The sequence below is a fragment of the Capra hircus genome, chromosome 21 (genome assembly GCF_001704415.2).
Source record: "Capra hircus breed San Clemente chromosome 21, ASM170441v1, whole genome shotgun sequence".
NCBI lineage: Eukaryota > Metazoa > Chordata > Mammalia > Artiodactyla > Bovidae > Capra > Capra hircus.
In genome coordinates this window covers 30,460,281-30,482,244 of record NC_030828.1, presented here as the reverse complement: position 1 = coordinate 30,482,244, position 21,964 = coordinate 30,460,281, and the positions used below count along the sequence as shown (strand labels likewise).

At 35.2% G+C, this 21,964-nt stretch overlaps 1 protein-coding gene across 1 annotated transcript in view; it reads right to left on the bottom strand.

The window, feature by feature from the left end:
- The window catches only part of IREB2 (iron responsive element binding protein 2), a 50,943-nt gene that overhangs the window by 4,037 nt on the left and 24,942 nt on the right, over nucleotides 1–21,964 (bottom strand). The window contains exons 6-20 of the mRNA XM_018066314.1: nucleotides 21,683–21,752; nucleotides 20,996–21,179; nucleotides 19,888–20,027; nucleotides 17,594–17,765; nucleotides 15,545–15,645; nucleotides 13,646–13,762; nucleotides 12,440–12,599; nucleotides 11,206–11,341; nucleotides 8,756–8,840; nucleotides 8,252–8,408; nucleotides 7,817–7,941; nucleotides 5,779–5,883; nucleotides 5,539–5,681; nucleotides 3,000–3,147; nucleotides 2,793–2,915 (exon numbers count right to left, since the gene is read on the bottom strand). Coding sequence (XP_017921803.1) covers nucleotides 2,793–2,915; nucleotides 3,000–3,147; nucleotides 5,539–5,681; nucleotides 5,779–5,883; nucleotides 7,817–7,941; nucleotides 8,252–8,408; nucleotides 8,756–8,840; nucleotides 11,206–11,341; nucleotides 12,440–12,599; nucleotides 13,646–13,762; nucleotides 15,545–15,645; nucleotides 17,594–17,765; nucleotides 19,888–20,027; nucleotides 20,996–21,179; nucleotides 21,683–21,752 — 1,966 coding nt within the window. The remainder of the gene's footprint in view (nucleotides 1–2,792; nucleotides 2,916–2,999; nucleotides 3,148–5,538; nucleotides 5,682–5,778; nucleotides 5,884–7,816; nucleotides 7,942–8,251; nucleotides 8,409–8,755; nucleotides 8,841–11,205; nucleotides 11,342–12,439; nucleotides 12,600–13,645; nucleotides 13,763–15,544; nucleotides 15,646–17,593; nucleotides 17,766–19,887; nucleotides 20,028–20,995; nucleotides 21,180–21,682; nucleotides 21,753–21,964) is intronic.

Genomic DNA, 21,964 nt, shown 5'->3' with positions numbered 1-21,964 from the left:
TTCCTCCGTTCTACTACGCAATTTTAAAGGGGAAAAAACTCTACTTTTGGCTTTTCTGTAAAAGCTTCAAACCCACTACCCCATATGAAGGTCAATGTTATATCAAAGTATTTAAAGAAACCTTTTACAGATTATTTTCCTGTATCTCTAAGTAGCTCCTTAACTCTAACTGCCCCTCTGCCACTCCAGGATTAAGTACCACCAGTGCCTACCACATACTAAGTGTTCTCTATAACTGGGGGCAGTTGCTTGAAACTCAAAAAGGGCTCAAGAGGATTTCTGTTTAATTATGGTAGATCTAACGTATGTGTTTATCAACACTCCCTCTTAAACTGTCATTAAAATAAGGGAATAAAGAAGTATAAGCCCACAGCAACAAAGAGAACAGGATGTGCAAATTCTGTAAATATTTAGAAAATAGAGGCAGGTGACTGACTTAGCAGAGAATGTTGAAACTACAGACTGACAAACTGAAATTAGAGTGATACCCAACCTAAGATTTGAGTCACTCTGCAACAAAGAACCTAGAAATGGCTTGAGACTCAGAGGCATAAGGTTCTCAGAATACTGGGATACCAGTAAGAAGTCTATAAAAAGAAATAAGATCTCCAGCTCAGTCCCCACTCAGAAAGAGTGGAGGTTATTCTCTGGAGAAAATAAGCTGAAGGCTTGTGCATCTCTACTTTTTTCCATTATTATCCTTCTGAGGAGCCTTTTTTTTTTTTTTTTAAGATATTTCCCTTCTCAACACATCTTTCTCCTAATTGCCCACCTCCCAAAATTTAATGTCACAAAGATACCGTGTATCTGTTTGTGTATATATATGTGTGTGTACTTTACACATACAAAGAGTAAGATTTTGTTTCACCCCTTGGGAGTGCATCACCCTGTAGAGCAGGGATGCTCTTGACTGAGGAGGAACACTAGGCTCACAGAAAGGCCAGGTGAGAATATTATCAGACATGGGGCAGGAGTAAGTCTGTTTCTTCAGTGGGTCTCCTTCCATGAAGAAACTGCATGGCCTCAAGAGAAAATATTTACAGATACTGATATACAGGGCTCTCTCAATGAAAAAAGTAGCTTATAATTAGTAAGGCCCACTAACAAAACCCAGCCCACAATCCCAGCTTGTAATCATTTTTTTAACATCTACCTGAATAGACAGCCAAGGATCAACAAACTATATGAGGAAAGCCTGAAATATTTTTTTTAAAAAAGGGGAGGGGCTAAAAAACTTCAGAAAAAGATAACTTATAATTAATATTCATGATACAGGAGATACTGTCTTTTTACTGAGCTTTGCCAATAGTGGTTTTTTGTTGTTCTTTTTCTTTTTTTTACAAATTGAAGTTTTGTGGCAACTCTATGTCAATCAAGTCTACAGGTTCCATTTTTCCCAGAGCATCTGCTCACGTTTTGATAATTCTTATAATACTACAAATATTTTCATTATTATTTTATTTGTTGTAGTGATCTATGATAAGTGATCTTTGATGTTACCATACGACTTGCTGAAGGCTCAGATGCTGGTCAGCGTTTATCATTAAAGTATTTTTTAATTAAAGAATGTACAATTTTTTTGATTCAATGCTGTTACACACTTAATAGACCACAGTATAGTGTAAACATAATTTTTATATGCACTGGGAAACAGAAAAACTTGTGCAACTTGCTTTATTGTGATAACTGCTTTACTGCAATGGTTAAGAACCAAAACTGGACTATCTCTGAATTATGCTGGTACTTAAAATTATTATCTTACAAAGATGAAAAAATTAGGCTTATTCCTGCAACTCCTTAAGAGTACCTACATTTTAAGGGGGGAGAGGTTAAAGATTAAAAACAAATGACATCTGTATGATTACGATAGCTATGAAGGCGGTATCCTGACCAGCCTTTTTCACAAATACAACTGAAAAGAGAAACACAGATAAGGAATAGCAGAAAGCACATATCACACGACTATTCTCCCCAGCAGACCCCCTATTTGCTCAACAAAGAAATGGTCTCAAGAGAGAGGTCTTTTAGCTGATACAGGGACCATCATCTTCTATTTGAAAACAAAAGTAAATCTTGGCTCACTATCTCTAAGTCTGTTACACCTCCATGGAGCAAATCAGAGAAAATTAAATGAAAAAGGGGCAAGTAAAACTACCAATGAGTATAAATAATAATTATTATAAAGCAGTAATCTGAGACAGAATCTCCTTTCCCTCTATTGTATTTATTTTCACAAATAAGACAGATGTAGGTTTAATCAAATTCAGAGTACTAAAATGCAACCAGGGACTTCCCTGGTGGTTCAGTGCTTAAGAATCCACCTGCTAATGCAGGGGACACGGTTCAATCCTCGGTCTGGGAAGATTCCACATGCCAGGGGGCAATAAAGCCTGTGCACCACCAGTGCTGAGCCTGCGCTCTCGAGTCCTCATGCTGCAACTACTTTAGCCCTAGAGTCTGTGCTCTGCAAAAAGCAAAGCCACCACAATGAGAAGCCCACACACAGCAACTAGAGTACCCCTCAATTGCCACAACTAGAGGAAACCCACGCCCAACAACTAAGATCCAGTGCAGCTAAAAATAAATAATAATAAAATACATAAATAAAATCTAAAAAATTTTAAAGCAACTAGTACAATGTATATAAGATCACCTAAAAAAAAAACCTATAAATAAGATCCAAGTAGACATAAAAAGTCTAAATAAACAAAATAAACTTTGATAGAATGTTACTGACAAAAAGGAATATTTAAAACTCTTTGAACTTTAGGATAAAATTGAAGAAGCAATACCAGCAAGTATGGTCCTTTGGCAGCCCAATCTCTTGAATTTCCTGAACCATATTTCTTCCCTGCTAAAATAATCAGTGGGATACCTTCTTTCTGGTATAGCTCTGCAGCCTCAAATACATCCAGCTGTAGATTAAAACAAACATAAAAATTTTAATACAAATTTTAATCTAGTTAGCAACTGCTTAAACACTCTGTATATATCCTTACCGTCTGTCCTGATGGAAAATGAATTGTTTTGGGAGCTGGTTTTCCAATAAACTTATTAAAAAGCTTGATATTTGCAAAAGTGCCTCTTGTCATTACAGCATCGTTACCTCTTCGGGCCCCGTAAGAGTTGAATTCACGAGGGGTAAGGCTGCAAGAGTGTTAGTTTTTATTTCAGATGGAAAATAATCACATTATTTAACTGTAAAACATTTTTAAAAACCACTTTTTTAATCAAGATATCACATTTTAACTGGACATGTTTCAGTTTGTTTCTCTAAAAGATATGGACTTAAAAATACTACCTTGATACAACAAAACCTCTAAACTTCTTAGTATCAGCTTGCCAGTAAATATTCAAATCTCCCTGGTTTTCCTCTTTAGCTGTTGGTTTGCTCAAATCAGATCCAGGTATGTTTTATAAATTCATTCTGTTTTCTCAAGGCTTTTTTATAATCTGTATGTTCCTTCTCCCTCTTTGCCCCCTTATATACTTTACGTAAAGAAATTAGGTCATTGGTAGTACAGTTTCCTACATCTAGACTGTACTGACTACATCGCCACACTATCATTTCATGTTTTTCCTCCTGTATTTCTTGTTAACCAGATGTCAAATCTAGTGACCTGCCAAGAGTCAGGGTTTTTATTTTTGCAATGATGCTTTACAGCTCTTACTTCCATTACTTCCATGATACCCACTTTTCTTTCTGAAATGCTACCAATGACTGACCATCATCATCTAGACTGCATTAGGGACTGCAAAACAATGATGCTGTATTTCTATTATTCCTTCATTTTTAAAGCTGGAAAACCTCTATAAAGACAAACTTTCCTTCATCAATGATTTGGTTATATTGAAATACATTCCATACAGAAAAGCCTTTATTGTTAAATAATGAGATGGTTCCTCATCATCTTCCAAAGGTAACTTGGTGTTTTTAATTTTTTTCTTCTAGTATCATTATGAACTCATGGATTTAAACATATTCATTATGTTTCAATCCACTCCAGTTATTCTTTATTGATGCTTAACATGTCCCATCTTTGAGCAGTGACAGATTTCAAGTTGGGTCCTGAGACCTTTTGACAGAAAGCCTGGTAGTTTTTGATAGCTCTTGCTCTTTCTTGGTTTAAGACACAGAATCATCTTGTACATTTTCCAGTGCCAAATCTGGAATCAATCATTTCTCCAAGAAGAACTGGTTGCTTGTACTAAGAATTGGTATTTAGACAGCATAATCTGTGTGCTGTGGGTGTTCTTTGCTACTGGATTGGTCACTACATAAATGAACTTTTAAGGACAAGAGAAAACTAGGCACAAGCATCTCAGCAACCAACAAGCAACTTCCATCTGTCTTTTAATTTGCTCTTTTATGTTAAGACAACAACTGTTCTTCTAATTTAAATATCTTACCTCAGGATGTGCATTTAAACATTGGTTGTGGAGGGTTTGTGTCTTTTAAAAATAAAAATTCAAACTGACGACTACTGTATTAACTATGCTAAGAAATCCATATCAGAAATTACAAAAAATATAAAAATTGTGTATTTGAGAGACGTTTTTTTTGGGGTGGGGGGAGATGGAATCTATATCACATTATGACCAAGATGGAAATTACAACCTATTAAAAAATATTTGGGAGAAAGAAAACTTTCATTTCTCACCATGTAAAAAGCCATATGTAAAACAATCTGATTTGTTTTCACTAAATCACACCAAACAGAGTTGCTATTAGCAATCTCTACCAAAAAGTGTTTTAATTCACACCAAACTACAATTAACTAGAAATTCAAACACAGATTTCACAGTAGGACTAATGAGATTATACTAAGAGCTATGCAGTATTACATGTCAAACCGAGCTGTCAAATGTAGCACTGATTTTTATTAAGATATTTTCAGTGAAAATTGTCATTTGCATAGCTTAAAGCATCAAAAAGCTAATCAGGCAGTGGTACCGCAAGTTCTACCTTTACCAAAATTTTATCTCTGGTGTCAAAATAATTCTTTGAAGAGGGAGCAACTCTTATGTTATTAACCATGTAGAAATGAAACAAAATCTTTCTAGTTTGGGATTTATATATCCTATGTAAATGATTTTTACATTCACATTTATTATTCTTGTGAAGTTTTTCGGCTCAAGAAGATCAAGTCTAGCCTATGCATGTATATTTTTATAATCCCCAATACACATTTAAACTGTGCAGTCCAACAATGGGAGATGGTTAGAACCATCAGGCTTTATTTGGTAGGTGAAACCAATTAGACTTTTCAACAAAGTAGCACTGAAAAAGAAAAATCCTATTTCCAATCATTTGTTTACTTGAGGACAAGGGCTCAATTTAAGACAGGAACTTCAATTTCTCAAGTTTTAAGCAAAAGCAAGCACAACAGGTATCCCAGTTATTGCTTAGGTCAAATACACTGGTAACAGATACCCATGAGAGCATGTAGTTTTCTGGATAAAGGAACATGACCCAGTAAAGCCTCGTAATCAATAGGGAAGACAAAACAAGAACCGCCTATAACCGTGCACACATACCCTCTGTTTGTCAGGTACTTAGCAGCAGCACTGCTCCTAGCGATGCTTCCAGCAGGCGATATATGGTCAGTTGTGACCGAGTCTCCCAGGTGTAGTAAGACATGGGCATTTGCAATAGGCTGGAGTGCAACTGGCTCTTTGGTCTAAAAGGTAAAAAAATGTGGAAGGCGATTAACTCTTCACGAGGTTTTTCAACTTTCTAACAATTTTTAAAAGATTAAATAGTAAAGCAGTACTTACAAGCTTATCAAAAAATGAAGGACATCTGATGTAAGTAGATTTTAAATCCCATGGAAACAAAACTGAATCTGGTGCTTCTAAAGAATTCCACCGCTTATTTCCCATCTGTGAATATGGTTTTCGTTGAAAAACCAAAAGAAAGATAAAATGGAGTCAGAAAATGAGGGTTATGATAATGATCAAGAAAATTAAAACAGTACTTAAGCTAGAACGAAAAAAAGAAAACAGGCCTCATCCATTTGCAAAGAAAGCCAAGATGGTGCATTCTATAAAATTATGACATCTTTGGACAGAATGGCTAAAACCTGCTCATCAAATGCCAGCAAATCAGATTTTGAGGAATACCCAAAGAAATAAATTTCAATACAAAGTGAACGTGAAAGACTTCACAGAACTCCAGAAAATCCAAAGAATTTAGAAAGATCTAAACATGTTGCTAAAGAGATTAAGTGTGTTCTGGGGGTATAATTTCAATCTTTAAGAATATTATCATGGAGAAAAACTTGCATTTTTCAAAATATTTGTCCTATATCACTGTATTATTAGTCCTGCCTTCAAACTATATTCACAACTTCATCATTCACCACCTCCATCTGGTACCCGAAATGTTCCATGCTATTACCATTTTTTATTTTGGACTACTATATACAACAGGTTCTCCTGATTCTATCCTTCTCATCACCCAACCCTCCTGCCCCAAGATATTTTCAATTTCAAGACAGCCGTCTTTTTTGATTATGACACACCTGTTTCACACTTTCCAATACTCCCCATCTCTCTTCAATCAGAGTAAAAGACTAAATTTTAATACTGGCCTATAATTCCCTATGTAACCTGGACATCATCGCCTATCACCATCTTTCCTGTTTCCTATGTTCTAGTCACACTGCCTTCACTACGGTTCCCTCCCTAAGGCCTTTTACACTGGTCCCTCTCTCTACCTGCTTAGTCTCGTTCTTTGTTTAGATATATGACTAACTGTTTACCTCTTAAAAACTTTGCTCCAATAACCTGTTTTCAACTATCCTATATAAAACTGCAACCTACTTTCTGAATTTTACACAACTGGTTCTCTTGACCCTGCTCTTTAATGTTCTACAGCACTGATTACTTTCTAACATACTGTATAATTTACCTAATCATTCTGTCTAGAGCTTACTACCTGCCTCTCCCCTTCAGAACTTTGTGTTTTCTTCACTGATATACTGCAACCAGCTAGAAAAGTGCCTGGTACATAGTAGGGGTTCAATAAATATTTGTTAACTGACTAAATATCATTTTTGCTCTCATATTTATATTCTAAGTTCTTTTTAAAAAGTATGAACGTATGTATTTGCTTGTAGATACACAAAACATCTCTGAAACAATGCTTAAGAAACTGACATAAACTTGTTGCCTTTGAGGAGGTAAACCAGATGGCTAAGGAATGGGTGGGAGGGAGATTTCACTGTCTGCTCTTATTTCTTTTGAATTTTGAATCATGTGAATGAGAACAATAAACAAGGGCAGTTTCTATGAAGTGTGTCCATGTTCAGGATGCCAAATATAAATGCTTGCTATACATTTCTAATAAGTAAATAAAATCAATTCTGATACTCTAAGCCTCTTAGCTTAGAGATTTCAGATACAAAATGACCATCATTCATTAACTGTGTATTCAATATAATTTTAATTTTGATCCTATTCAGAAAGATGTGTAAAATAAACATACACTGCCACTTCACTATGGAGAAGGCAATGGCAACCTGCTCCAGTACTCTTGCCTGGAGAATCCCATGGACGGAGAAGCCTGGAAGGCTACAGTCCATGGGGTCACTAAGAGTCAGACACAACTGAGCGACTTCACTTTCACTTTTCATTTTCATGCACTGGAGAAGGAAATGGCAACCCACTCCAGTATTCTTGCCTGGAGAATCCCAGGGACAGAGGAGCCTGTTGGGCTGCCATCTATGGGGTCGCACAGAGTCAGACACGACTGTCATGACAGGAGCAGCAGCAGCCACTTCACTAAACTGTTTAAGAAACAAGTGAGTCTTACCTCTATCTTCTCTTTTAATGCTTTAAACATGGATAATACAACATGTTCTTCCTCTATCTGATGAACTTCTTCTCGACTAGGCCAAATATCATGCAGGTAAATGTTCTTTCCAGTAGGGTCAGTACCTGGTTAAAATTTTTTAATGTGAAATTCAGTATAAAAAGTAACTACATCAAAATGTTCACATCTTTTCAGACATATAGAAAACAAGTATATTATTCAACAGAGTGCTTCAGGCATAAGCAGCTAAAAAAACTGACTACTTGTACATTTTATATTCTTCATATGAATCAAAAATTAATAATGCATGCATTGTGATAAGATTTCTTGAAATAGTTCAAAGAATGAACGGTCTAGAAAACATTTCAAAAATATAACTTTTGGGGAAAAAAGTATGTGCAGGGTATATATGCATACATACAAAGGAAAACATACCTAAAGGCTCTGTCTGGAAATCTATATTCACTGTGCCTGCTATGGCATAAGCTACCACTAAGGGTGGAGAGGCAAGATAATTGGCACGAACACAATCACAAAGACGACCTTCAAAATTTTTATTTCCAGATAAAACCCCACAAGTAACCAAATCACCCTAAAAAAAAAAACACACACACATAAATATATTTAAGAGATGGTACAAATTTGGATACTCACATACAAGCAATCTCAAAATATTATATTTCTGAGGAAAAGATAACCAAAAGTATACTTCTAATTATTAGGCACAGAACTATCAATCCTGTAAATAAGCTAGGAAGGAATTATTTCAAGGATCTAAAAATGATTTCAAAGAATCATTTTATGATTGATAGGTTACTTTTCTCAAGAGATGTAAAGACTATAGAAATATAAATACATCAATATGTATACGTGATAATTTAATAGTGAAATATAATTAAGGAAAACCATTTGGATGTCCTAGTGATCCACACAGTTTACCTGTTTCACTGCATTTAAAACTGCTTCTGATAAGGGTGCTGTATTTCCCACACATGTTGAACATCCATAGCCAATGATTTCAAATCTGCATTTCAAAAAATAAAATGTGATTGGATAGAAAAATCACAACAGTTTCTGCTAAAGGACGGACCAGTCTTATCTTTCATTTCCATCACTGTAATAAGACTGTTGAAGAGAATATTAACAAAACATGAACCTTCATCAAAATGTTCATTTCAGAGCTCCTGAATAATCAAATCAGTCTCTCAGGCATGCTGTCTGTACTGAATGCAAACTTCTGAAGAGATGATACTTAGGACTTGTCCTAGTTAGATTTGGTTAACTAAATCTGACACAGTACTTATCACACTACACAAGAAAACTCCTCAAATATTACCTGCTAGGAATATAACATGACCATTCAAAAAATGGGTATTATACTTCCCTACAAAGAGGTTTAACTGTCAAATATCAAGAGAACCTGGCTGCAAAAATTTGACCAAAGGACCCAAAGAGGCACTGTAATTGGGTACTCTGAGAGGAGTAATCTTCTAATTCTCAACCAACTAAACCCAAGAAAAGTCCCTGATAAAAATTCCACGATGATATTAGGTTGGCGCAAAAGTAACTGCAGTTTCAGACTGTGAATTTTAAATCATTACAACTAGGCTTAAACACATCTTTATTAAAATCAAAATAGGAACAATTATACCAACACATTTTTGCCTATGAGAAATAAGTTGGCTTATTCCTGCAGCGTAAAAATCCATGTTTCAGGATTTGACAAACTAGAAGCATTCTCCCTGTAATAAGCTGGCAAGATGTTTAAGAAGCGGCAGTCAGTTGTCAAGAGGTCAGGTGAATATGGCTGATGAGGCAAAACTTCATAGCCCTATTGGCTCAACTTTTGAAGCATGTGGCAGGATGTTGTTTTAGAGAATTGGGCCTCTTCTGTTGACCAAGGCCAGCTGCAGACGCTGCAGTTTTCAGTACATCTTATTGATTTGCTGAGCATACTTCTCTGATATAAATGGTTTCACCAAGATTCAGCAAGCTGTAGTGGATCAGATGGGCAGCAGACCACTAGTGACCATGATCTTTTTTTCCAGTGCAAGTTTGGCTTTGGAAAGTGCTTTGGAGCTGCTTCTTAGTCCAACCACTGAGTTGGGTGTCACCGGCTATCGTATAAAATCTAATTTTCATTACACGTCGCAATCCAATCGAGAAATGGTTCGCTGTTGTGTAGAATAAGAGCAGATGAACTTCAAAATGACAACATTTTTGATTTGCAGTCAGCTCATGAGGTACCCACTTAGCCTAGCTTTTTCACCTTTCCAACTTGCTTAAAATGTTCAATGACTGTACAATGGTCGACGTTGATTTTTTGGCAACTTCTCGTGTAGTTTTAAGAGGATCAGCTCCAAAGACTTGCACTCAGTTGGTCACTGTCAACTTTTGTTCTTCATCTTCAAGGCTCTCGTCTGCTTTACAAAACTTCTTGAACCATCACTGCACTGTATGTTCATTAGCAGTTACTGGGCCAAACGCATTGATATTGCGAGTTGTCTCCACTGCTCTATAATCCATTTTGAATTTGAATAAGAAAGTCGTTTGAATTTGCTTTTTGTCAAACATCATTTCCACAGTCCAAAATAAATACAGCAAGTATCAGTCATTAGAAAAAAAATGAAGCAAGAAATGGGCATTAAATGATGTATAACATAACCATATTTATTTAAGAATGTATTCCAATATTGAATGGCAAATTTCAACAACGCAAAAACTGCAATTACATTTGCACCAATAACTGAAAAACTGTAGGTATAATTCTCAAAATTACTTCCAGCTACTCTTCTAAACAAAGAAAAAAAACCTAAAACCTACCAGTTTTGTAAAAGAATTGATTTATGGAAGACAATATGTTTCTTGATACACAGTGAAAACATTGCTAGCACAATTATTTTTTTGAAGTGCTTAAGAAATATAAGAAAAGTTATTTTCTCCAATGTTCAGGGACAACTTAACCTATGCTTAATGGATCAAACAATCTCACAAAACCACACGTAAGACAATTTACTCATTAATAATGCAACCTATCAGATTTCACTCAGTTCTGAAAACTGATCTATATGACTCATAGAAATCATGCAGTACTGTTACCATCCCTTATCCTGTCATTGTTACTTGGCTTTACTTGTGTGTCTTGTGTTTACATCTTTATACTAGAGATCACATCTACTTCTTTGTAGCCAACACACTGCCTTGTTGACTAAATACACCCAGTAAATGACTGCTGCATGATACAGCCTCAAGGATTTTCGGGCAATGGCAGGGCAACAAGTAGAACCCTAAGTGTTTTTTTCGATCTTCTTTTTGCATATAAAAAGCCCTAACAAGTAGCTTCAATCACTGCTGAATACTAACATTAAAAAGTGGTAACCATCACTTACCCAAGCTTACTAAGATACGGTAATACTCCACTTGAACTGAGGTAATGTGTAACCATCCCACTGCCTGGAGATAAACTTGTTCTTATATAAGGTTTAACCTGTAGACCAGCTTCAACAGCTTTTTTAGCCAAAAGACCTGCAACAGTAAATAAACAATAATTTATTACGGCAAAGTTTCTCCCCCTGTTTCCCTCATATTAAAGTACGAAGTAAGAAAGGGTTCATTTTACAGGTAACCTCCAATATAGGTTAGGGTGAAAGTCTGAAATTCACAAAATTACTGTCATTATCCTGCCCACTTTATTCTACTGATTTATTACATTGAAACAAAAGTTGTCGTAGATATACTAGTGACTTTGTTATACATTGTTAAGATACGGTTGGATATCAAGGCATCATACACACAAATGGAATAATATATAATAATATCATGTACACATGATATTAATCTGTACTATGACTTAATGGTTCATACCATTAAAAGAATGATTTTAAATGCTATAATCATAATGAAATGGCAACTTAACATTTATTATACTTGATTTTATAAAATTTGTGAGCTGTTATTTATATTCCTTGACAATGATCTTTTACTTCCTTTATATCTCAGTGGAATCTAGCACACTGCTATGGTAAATGTCTAATAGATTATCAAGAGATTTGCTAATTAAATGTACTTCTAAATTGATAGAAAAAGCAGATATAACCTAAAACTCAGATACATAAGTTACAATTTTGAAATTTTAACTTCATTGTAATAAAAATAAAATAACATAAATCAATCTTAGGCTCTTTTAGACCTAATTAAAACCCCAGAAAGGCTCTCAAAATCAAACATAGAGAATTTCCCTGGTGGTCCAGTGGTTAAGAATCCAGCTGCCAATGCAGAAGACATGGGGTTGACCCCTGGTCCTGGAAGATTCCACATGCTGCAGGGCAACTAAGCCTGTGCACCACAACTACTCTGCCTGGGCTCTAGAGACCATGCTACACGAGAGAAGCCACCGCAATGAGAAGCCTGAGCATCGCAACTAGAGTAGTCCCTGCTCACTACAACTAGATAAAGTCTACATGCAGCAATGAAGACCCAGCACAGCCAAAAGAATAAATAAAAATTGTTAAAAGAGAAAAGCATCTTCAGGAAAACAAAATCAAGACACCTATACTTATGCATAATCTAAGAAACAGAATATGAACATATCAGAAAACTGTATGGATATAAACCACAACCTACCTGCAGCAAGCATGACAGATGGATTGCAATTATTGGTACAACTGATAACGGCAGCAATGACCACAGATCCGTGAGCCAGCTTGTATTCACTTCCTTCATAATGAATAGAGACGATATCATTTTGCTTTTCAGCTGCAATTTGGAAGCCTTTAAATCCAACCTACACAAATTTGCACATAAATATAAACTAAATATTCTTGATATGTATAGAAAAAAAAGATGGGTAGAAAATACAGCAGATTCTTGACATCTGATAAGTTCTGACTTATCTGGGAGTGATGCTGAAAGTCCATGACTTTCAGTAGTTATTCTTCAGTTGAAGCATGAATTTGAATAATCGTGATAGGAGTCTGGTGGTATTCCTAAGCTTTTATCTACTGAGTGAGTCGAGCCAGCTTACTCAGGACCCAGATTTTATTTGGCTTTGCTGTTCTTTATTCATTTTAATTAACAGGAATTCTCAAAAGATGGTAAACATTTTTTCTTTGTTTGAAAATGGCCTTGAAGATTTGCTTCAAAAGATCCTTACGTCTACAGGTGTGTAGAACAGATGAGGCAAAATGGTAATTGTTTAAGGGAGGTACATGGGAATTCATTACACTATTTTATTCCTGTAAAGTTAAACATTTTCCACCAAAAAAAAAGGGAAGAAAATAAAGAAATTACAAAAGGCTCTGAAAATAAAGCCAGCTATTAGTTCTCAAAATGGAGAAAGTGACAAGATTAAAGCCATGATTCTTAAGACGGAAAGTACAAACCCCAAAAGTCACCTGGTTTTCAGTTACTTTACCAGATTTAAAGACAGTCATTACAACAATATGGTAGTTTTTTCCTAGTCTGGGAAATCACAGAAAGTCTAGACCACTGCTGCCCAACAGAACTTTCTGTGATGATATAAACAAATATTGAATTGTTATGCTGTCCAATAACAGAGCCATGGCTACATGAAGCTATTCAACTTTAAATGAGGCTATAGTGACTAAGAAACTTTTATTTAAATATACCCAATCAACCTCTGGTCCTCACAGTGAATCTGGGAACAACCTCATAAGATGTCTGACTGACTTATATTTTCGACAGAAGAAGAGTGAGCTGCTGGTTTGTGCCATATATAAAAATATAGCAGTATATTGAGTTCATAGACTATCCTGCTAGTTCCTGACTACTTACTTAGCACAAAGTGTACTGATAAATAAGGTAATCTACCTTTTCATTTAAGCAAGCTTGGAAATCACTTTTCATATCTGTCAAAGCAACTCTATCCTGAGGTCTTTTTGGACCACTGACAGATGGAACTATTGAATTCAGATTAATCTGGATCACCTAGGAAATGAGAGAGAAGAGAGAGAAAAGGAATTAGAATTCATAAGTACAGATTCCAACCTGAGTACTACTTTCTGATACAGAATGAGTATATTCATATTTGTTTTAATGTAATGTTTTAATGATGACATACACTCCCAAGAAATAAATACATTAAAACCTAATTTATGAAACGTATGAAAATTTGCTGAAAGACTAGTAGACCAGTATGCAAACTACAATACCAACTGTATAGTCTACATAAAATTTTTTGTTTCTTGAATGTTCCCCACCCCCCAACAAAGATAACACTGTCTTCACAGATGCCTGATGACAAAGTAGATGCTTGTGCCAGCTGTCATTTTATTGCTTCTAATCTCCAAATTCATCCTTTATCTACTCTGTAATAACATGGGTAGCCTTGGTAAACATTTTTCTGTTCTCAGCTTGCATGATGTTAAGTCTGGTCTACAGAGGGTTCTGGGGGGCACATAGCAGAAAAAGGGGTTTGCTAATCCTGGTTCTAGTGTGTCTAGCTAGCCAGGCCTCTGCAGACCATGTTTTTATTCCTTGTTTTTTTTTTTTTTTAAGTCATATTTTATAAAAATCCCACCTCCCAGCTAGGTTTCCGTTTAATTTCTTCTGGTATTTCTACCATTTTCCAATATACATTTCGTTTGGTATAATAGATTCAAATTAAATTTCTCTTCACTATGGCTTCTATCATTATTTAACAGCCCTGTTTATTCTGGTTCATCACAACTGAAACATCTGCTTTTTTTACACCTTTGTTTCACCAACCCAGGTGATCCTAGTCTGTGTCTTTAGTATGTGAATTTCTCTTGAAATGAACATTCTGATGAATTTTAATTCTATTTCTTATAATATGCTCAAGTTTTTTAATAGACAAATTTATCCCATTTTACTATATCACCAAAAATTTTCCTTTAATTATGTCTCTAAAAAAAAAATGTGGACAAAGCACTAGATTCAATAAACAGAGCAAAGGGACCAGAAAATAACCACAGAAGTTCAAAGATTTACCCAAATGTCCCACAAATTCAATTCCGATGGGTTCTATCCAGCATTCAATATAACTATATATATTCACTAATTCACCTAACATGTTACTGAACATCTGCTATGTGCCAGGCATTTTTTTTAGGAGCTAGGGATAGAGTACCAAACAAAACAGGTGAAGTTCCTGTCTTCATGGAGCCTATTTGTATTCTGGCAAGGGAAAGACAGGCAAATAATTATACAATTTAATAGATACAAGCTATGAAGCAGGGATACAAGCTATGAAGAAATTAAAGCTAAGAGAGAAAATGGATTTCCCAACAAAAAAGAGCTTAAAATAGTTAACCATACCAATGATAACACCAACCTGATTTAGATCCCTGACACATTTTTAGAAAGTGAATTTTATTAAAACTTTCCTGCAAGTAAATTCTACCTACCTCAATAGAAATTTCCAACAGAGAAACATTTGCTTAGACTATAAAGATATCTTTAACATTAAAGGTCACATAACTATCTTCTTGTCAAATAATAATAGTTATTTATTGAGTACTTACTGTGTTCTTAAAACTGTTATAATGAATTTGCATTTAACCTCTTAAAAATCCTATGAGGTAGATACTATCTTCATGTTTCAGAGATGAGGAAACTGAGGCAAAGAAGCTAAAACAAGTACCCAGGGTTGCATAGCTGGTAAGTCTTAGAGCTGGGATTCAAACCCAGGAGGGCAGGCTCTAGAATTTATAGTCTTAACTACTATTTGGTGGGTTATTTTGTAGATACCTGGGAATATTCAGGTTCTCCTGAATTATCATGCTCATTTCGAAACAATTTCACAGCTTTAAGGTATGCTTCCATTGACTCGAGTTTGGCTTTGTCAAAACCTAAAAAGATGATTAAAACAACAAAAATCCTGTCAGGAATTTCTGAATCTTTGGGAATAAGGATGCTGAATTTCAATGACGAGTAAGAAACAAATGTTACTTATAACTAAGCGCTCAGAATAGATTTCTTTACAAATTGATAATATTATAATATTGATACTATAAATTGATAATAACAATAGCAAAAATTTCACTCTTCATGAAAACTCTACTTTATAAAACATACCGGAACCCCCTTTTAAAAGTTACTCAATCACTTTGGTGGTCCAGTAGCTCAAACTCCATGCTCCCAATGCAGGGGGCCCAGGTTTGATCCCTGGTCAGGGAACTAGATCCCACACACTGCAACTCAAGATCCTGAATGCTGTAACCAAGATCCAGCACAGCCACACAAATAAATTATTTTTTAAAAAGAGCTACTCATCACAGACCAGATAAAAAATACTGAGCCAGTTATAGAATACTCACAAAAATATTGTTTCCAAGAGAAAAACCAGTGATGAAATTGAACCTAATAAATTACTACCCACCATGAAAGATGAAATTCATTACTTTCCCTAAACAACAAACATTAGTGTACCAGTCAAAATGAAATAAAGTAAATGAGAGAATAGTTTTAGAGAGCAGAGAGATTTCACAAGATCTTCCAAAAATTAAAATATTTAGATGTTAAGAAATTACTGCCACAACAATTTATATCCCAAGATGTATGTTCTCTTACAATATGACAGAGGCAGAAAATATGTTCATTCCCCAAATACAGGCAATGTGATTTCTAGCTGGCCTCTTTCTCTCTCCCAACCCTCCTCTCTCGGGTTACTAACCCTTGAAAAGCTACCATGAGAGAAAGCCCAGATTACGTGCAGAAACCACATATGGGTGTTCTGGCTGACAGTCCTGGCCAAGTTCCCAGCTGACAGCTAGCATTCACTGCCAGACATGCAAGTGAACAAGCCTTCAGGATTCCTGGCCCTGGCTTTTTAAGTCTTACAGCTGAGGCTCCAGACATCATGAAGCAGAGACAAGCCATCCTGGCTGTGTGCCCTGTCTGAATTACTGATCCACTAAAACTGTGTAGCAATAAATGATTATTGCTGTTTTAAGCCACTAGTTTTAGGACAATTTGTTACTCAGTGATAGTCATTACTACATTAACTCATATTAATGTGAAGAATGAAGCATTTCTCTCTTGAACCACTCTACAACCCAAAGAACAGTTTAGAGAAAACTCTGCATTCTATGAGGACCATTCCCTCCAAGGTTTCAAATAACCAACCATCCATTTTGCCATTTGATTCAAAACTTAAAATAATCCGCCCCCAAACTGAATACTAGAACATATCTCCCCAACATACTTATGATTAGAGATTAGTATCAATAGTTTAGTAATGACCTCTTGAAAAATACAGAGACTGACTTTTAAAGACCAGGGGTCTATAAAACCAACACATTCTCGTTTTGTACGTATTTTCTGTATTAAATGGTCAATAGAAGAGTGGTCAAAGTTCTCAGTCAATCAGGCTACAAAAAGAATTTGGAACCTGTAACCGTATGCTGTTTTTCACAAAATTAAGTGCTGCTTATTCTTTAGAGAGAGCACTGGTTCTCAAATAATCTTGTGACTCCGCTCTTCCTGGATGTAGAAGACAACAACGGTGAATGCGGGAAAACATGACTTCCATTAAACTGCAAAGTCTGATCACTAACAGGGTGAAGGTATCCATTATTATGGGGAAAAAGTGAAGCAAAGAGCAGCAGTTAGAATAATTTCTCTAAATTGTTGTAATGGGTCACAGTGGACTAGAGTTTGAGGACACAACACTCTTTAAGCACATCTGATGCAGTTTATTTCAAACTTGCTATTTCAAAATAAGATCATATGAATATTAAATAACATGTACAAGGTAGTAATTTATTGTAAATATCTCCTAGTGATCTTACATCTTACCTGTATGTTCTAAATGTTTTAATGTCACATTGTCAACAGGGAAAAAGCTGAGGATAGCACCATATTCTGGACACATGTTTGCTATTGTAGTTCGATCTACTATAGATAATTGTGAAACTCCACTTCCAAAAAACTCAACAAACTTTCCAGCCACTCCTACTTGCCTGAGATGCTATATAAAGAGAAAGATAGAAACACATACAAAATTAGCATGGATTCTCTGAAAACCATAAAATCTAATTTTTAACCCATTGCTAGTGACAGTGAAGGATAGAGGTCCTCTGTTATTTTTATGAAACATCAACTCACTCTGGTTTTCCAGCTAAAAGCAAATAGTCAATAGAAGAGTAGTCCAGTCACTAGTAGGATAAAAAAGCACTTGAAAATTCAAAATGTCTCTGATATCAGGGTACACCATAGACTACTATATATCTGCTAACTGGGAGTCTTCTTTTTTTCTTAGCTTCTAGCCAATGAAGGCGTCTTAGATTTAGTGAAATACTAATATATTGATGAAACCGTGTATCTGAATTTAAAAAATTATATATTGCTATAAAGATTCTTCAAATTCCAAATACTGGTCCAAATATTGACAGCACCATTAATTATAGGTAAATTTCATTTTGATAGAATTTAACATGTGGCTTCAAACTTAATTCCTTCTAAAATTATTTTTATTACCGCAACCAAAACAGCTACCCACCTTTTCTGAATTGTAAAATGGTTGCAGAATGGCAGAGGGAGTGTGCCCAGGACAATGACTAAGTATGAAACAACATTCAATCTATGAATAATATTAAGTTCTAACATCTTAGAAGTGCTAAGGATCATTTAATCCTAACTTTTTTATAGATGCAGAAACTCAACCCTAAAAGAAAGATGTTTATTTTCACTGTTTTATTTTTGATGGTAAGAGCAATATAGATTAGAAATACCAAGTCAAATGCTGCTTTCACCAAATTAATGAAGTACCACAATATACATTTTGAAAAATAATGACTAATTCTATAAAGATATGACTAGAACAGGACCTCAAAAAAGGGACAAAATATTCAAAAAGGTACACACACATATAGATTTAACTTTCATTATCATTAAGCAAAAATGTCTAAAGTAGATGTATAACACCGTTAAGAAAAAATATAGCCAGAGGAATCTAAAAAGCACCATTAGGTTTCAGGATATGCGAAGGAAAAGAATTGGTTTTTCTAAAAACATAATGGGCTATTCCTTTCCTCTAGGAATAATCCGTCAATTCTCAATTTAACTTCTTGATCTTTTGTTACCATACACTGAATCAATCATTTCTGCAAGATGTCAATTTTTTTTCTAATTAGGGAAGCAGGATCAATATTAAATGGTAAGAAGGAGGCAATACCATTTTCTTTCCCTGCGGAGTATTCTGAAAGCCTTCAGCCCAGAAATCTAACCCAAAATGCTGAAACTCCGGGATCCAAATATGAATTCTATTTGGAACATTTGCCAGGTTCCTTCATTTAATGAAATGGGACTTAATCATAACAATAAAGTTAGTGAAAATGAAACTTAGGGTGGAGAGTTACAAATTATTGTCTTTAGGAAAACCTAGATTACATGTATTAAATGCATGCAGCCAGCATTTTAAAAATTCAGAAAAAAAGTTTCTATAGTTTCTTTTTATATTGAAATACAGTTGATTTATGTGTTAGTTTCAGGTGTACGGCAAAGTAACTATAAAAATATTAAAACAGTCAACAGAAAAATTTGACACTACCACACAGTTTTTAGTACTATCTAATACAGTAATAGTTTCCAGAAGACAAATGATTCAATTAAATATTAAAGGAGATGCAATTAGACATTTCCTAAGTGTGATTTTTTTGAATTCAAGTAGGCAACAAGTATTTACTGAGGCAATAAGGCATAATGGTTAAGAGCATGGACTTAAGAACCTGACTGCCTGGATTAGAATTCTTGTTCTATACTTAATATTCAACCCTATGACCCTCTGGTTAAGTCACTAAACCTTACTGTGTCTCAGAATTAAAATGAGGATACTAACAGTACCAATCTCATAGGCTTGTAATGAAGAATAAACGAGTTAACACTTCCAGGGAACAATGACACAACAAACTGCTTTGTACTTACCAGTATAAAGTATTACTATGATGACAACCACAATGACAAAGCTAATACCACCACCAGAGTGCTGAGGATAAGGTGATAAACTGAAATGCCTGCTCTCATGGGGCTCTTCTACTTACAAAACAAAATCATGTCTACAGAGTTATACAGCTAGTAAGATTTTAGCTTACCTTCGTGATGCCAAGAACAACATCTATGGATGTAACGAAAGGATTCGATGAACCAGTTAATTCACATCCAACCACCTCTGGTAAAGTAAGAGAAACTGGCAGGCCAAGCATAACTGCTTCTGTTTCAATGCCTCCAACCCCTAATGTAATAAACACAGGTATATGAGTATGGTGCATTTAAAAATTTTTTCAACATCTAAATCTCTAGTCTCACGAGTTTGTCTTAACATAGTACCTTACACAGAATTGCTATAATGCTATCATTGTAGATATGAAACTCAAGTCTTCTCAAAAGAATGACTTCACTCACAAGGTTGAAAAAATTTTACTTTTACCATTATTTTAAATTCAGAAAACACTTAGTATCTCCAATGCTAGGTACTGTACTATGCTCAAGATACAGATATGAATAGAACCCAGCCCGTCAACCTCAAGAAGTTAAAAGCCAACAATTTAAAAACCCGTAAAAGAGTAAATGCACTCTGAAAGAGGGAACAGCTGGCACAAAGCCATGAGGTGTAAGAGCACAGCCTACTCAGAGAAATAAACAAGCCTTTAAGATGTGTTTGGGTAAATGGCTAGGGGCACGATGTTGCCAAGGACCCTATTAAAAATGTGAAGAAATTTGGATTTATAAAGAAGGCCAGGAAAAGCCACTTGAAGGACTTTAAACAAAGGAGTAGCCACATCGCCTTCACAGACATCATCATCATTAGAAAAGTGAAAGTGTGTATCGCTCAGTCCTGTCCAGCTCTTTGCAACCCCTTGGACTGTAGCCCACGAGGCTCCTCTGGCCATGGGATTCTCTAGGCAAGGATACTGAAGTGGCTTGCCATTCCTTTCTCCAGGGGATCTTCCCGACCACCATCGCTAATCACGCCACAAACAGCAGTGCTGTGCTGGTCACCGTGCACTTTTCTTTTCATAAATTCTCTCTTACGCCACACTGTCCACAAACACTTGAATTTAGATTTAATTTTTGTTGTTAACTGTTATAGGTGAAAAAACAGCCTCAAATATGCTATAAAGACCCTGCTATTTACTTTCTTTTATAATGTTCCTGACATCCTCTCTCAAAAGAATTAAATGTATTTAGTCATTTACTTACCCCACCCCAGAATCCCCAAACCATTCACCATGGTTATATGAGAATCTGTGCCAACAACACTGTCTGGGAAGAGGAGGTCCTTCTCTTCAAAAACCACTCTTGACAAATACTCTAAGTTTACTTGATGAGCCATTCCGGTTCCAGGAGGGATTACAGCCACATTCTTAAAAACTCTTGAACTCCACTATATTTTATTCAAATTTAAGAAATCAACTGTTAACATATATCTGAATTCGGTTCACAATTAACATATAAATAAATACTGAAATGGAAAATATTTTACCAATGTTCACTATGGTCAAAGTTTACAATACATAAAAACAAATATGCAGATACTAAATCTACATGTATTCATTTTGCAGATTATTCAAACAAAATAAAGTCAAAGAATAATGTTCTAACAGTCCAGATAAACAGTAGCTTTCAACTATGTTCCAGGGATTCTCAGGGACAGAAAAAGGGGAAGGCTCAAGTGGAAGACTCTGCAGGCACACCTGAACTAGAGCCACTGTTTTTAATATTTTATTATATACTAGGGTTTCTGATTAAGATTTTATTTGAAGGGAAAAAGTAAAAAAGGGTTCTGCTGCTAATATTTAAAATTTTCTGGTCTACAGATATAAAAAAATTGTACCTTTCAATATTTTATAAACTTTATTAAAACAATTTCCCCCAAATCATTTATACCTTGAAAAATTGAAGCCTCTCTCGATTTCTGCCAAATTCTACTTCTTGATTTTTTAATACTGTTTCAGGTCTAAAAAGAAAAAAAGCTGGCATTAAATCTATGTATTATAGAAAAGAGCTGTCATGTTTCTAAGTCTTCATTCTTATGTACTTACATACAAACACGTTTCTAAAATTCTAGGAATAGTAATTTACTAGACTTTTCAGAATCAGTTATTTTCTTTTCAACAATGAAGTTCTGTTTTAAATAGGACCAGAAAGCTATTGCAAGGGCTTAATATT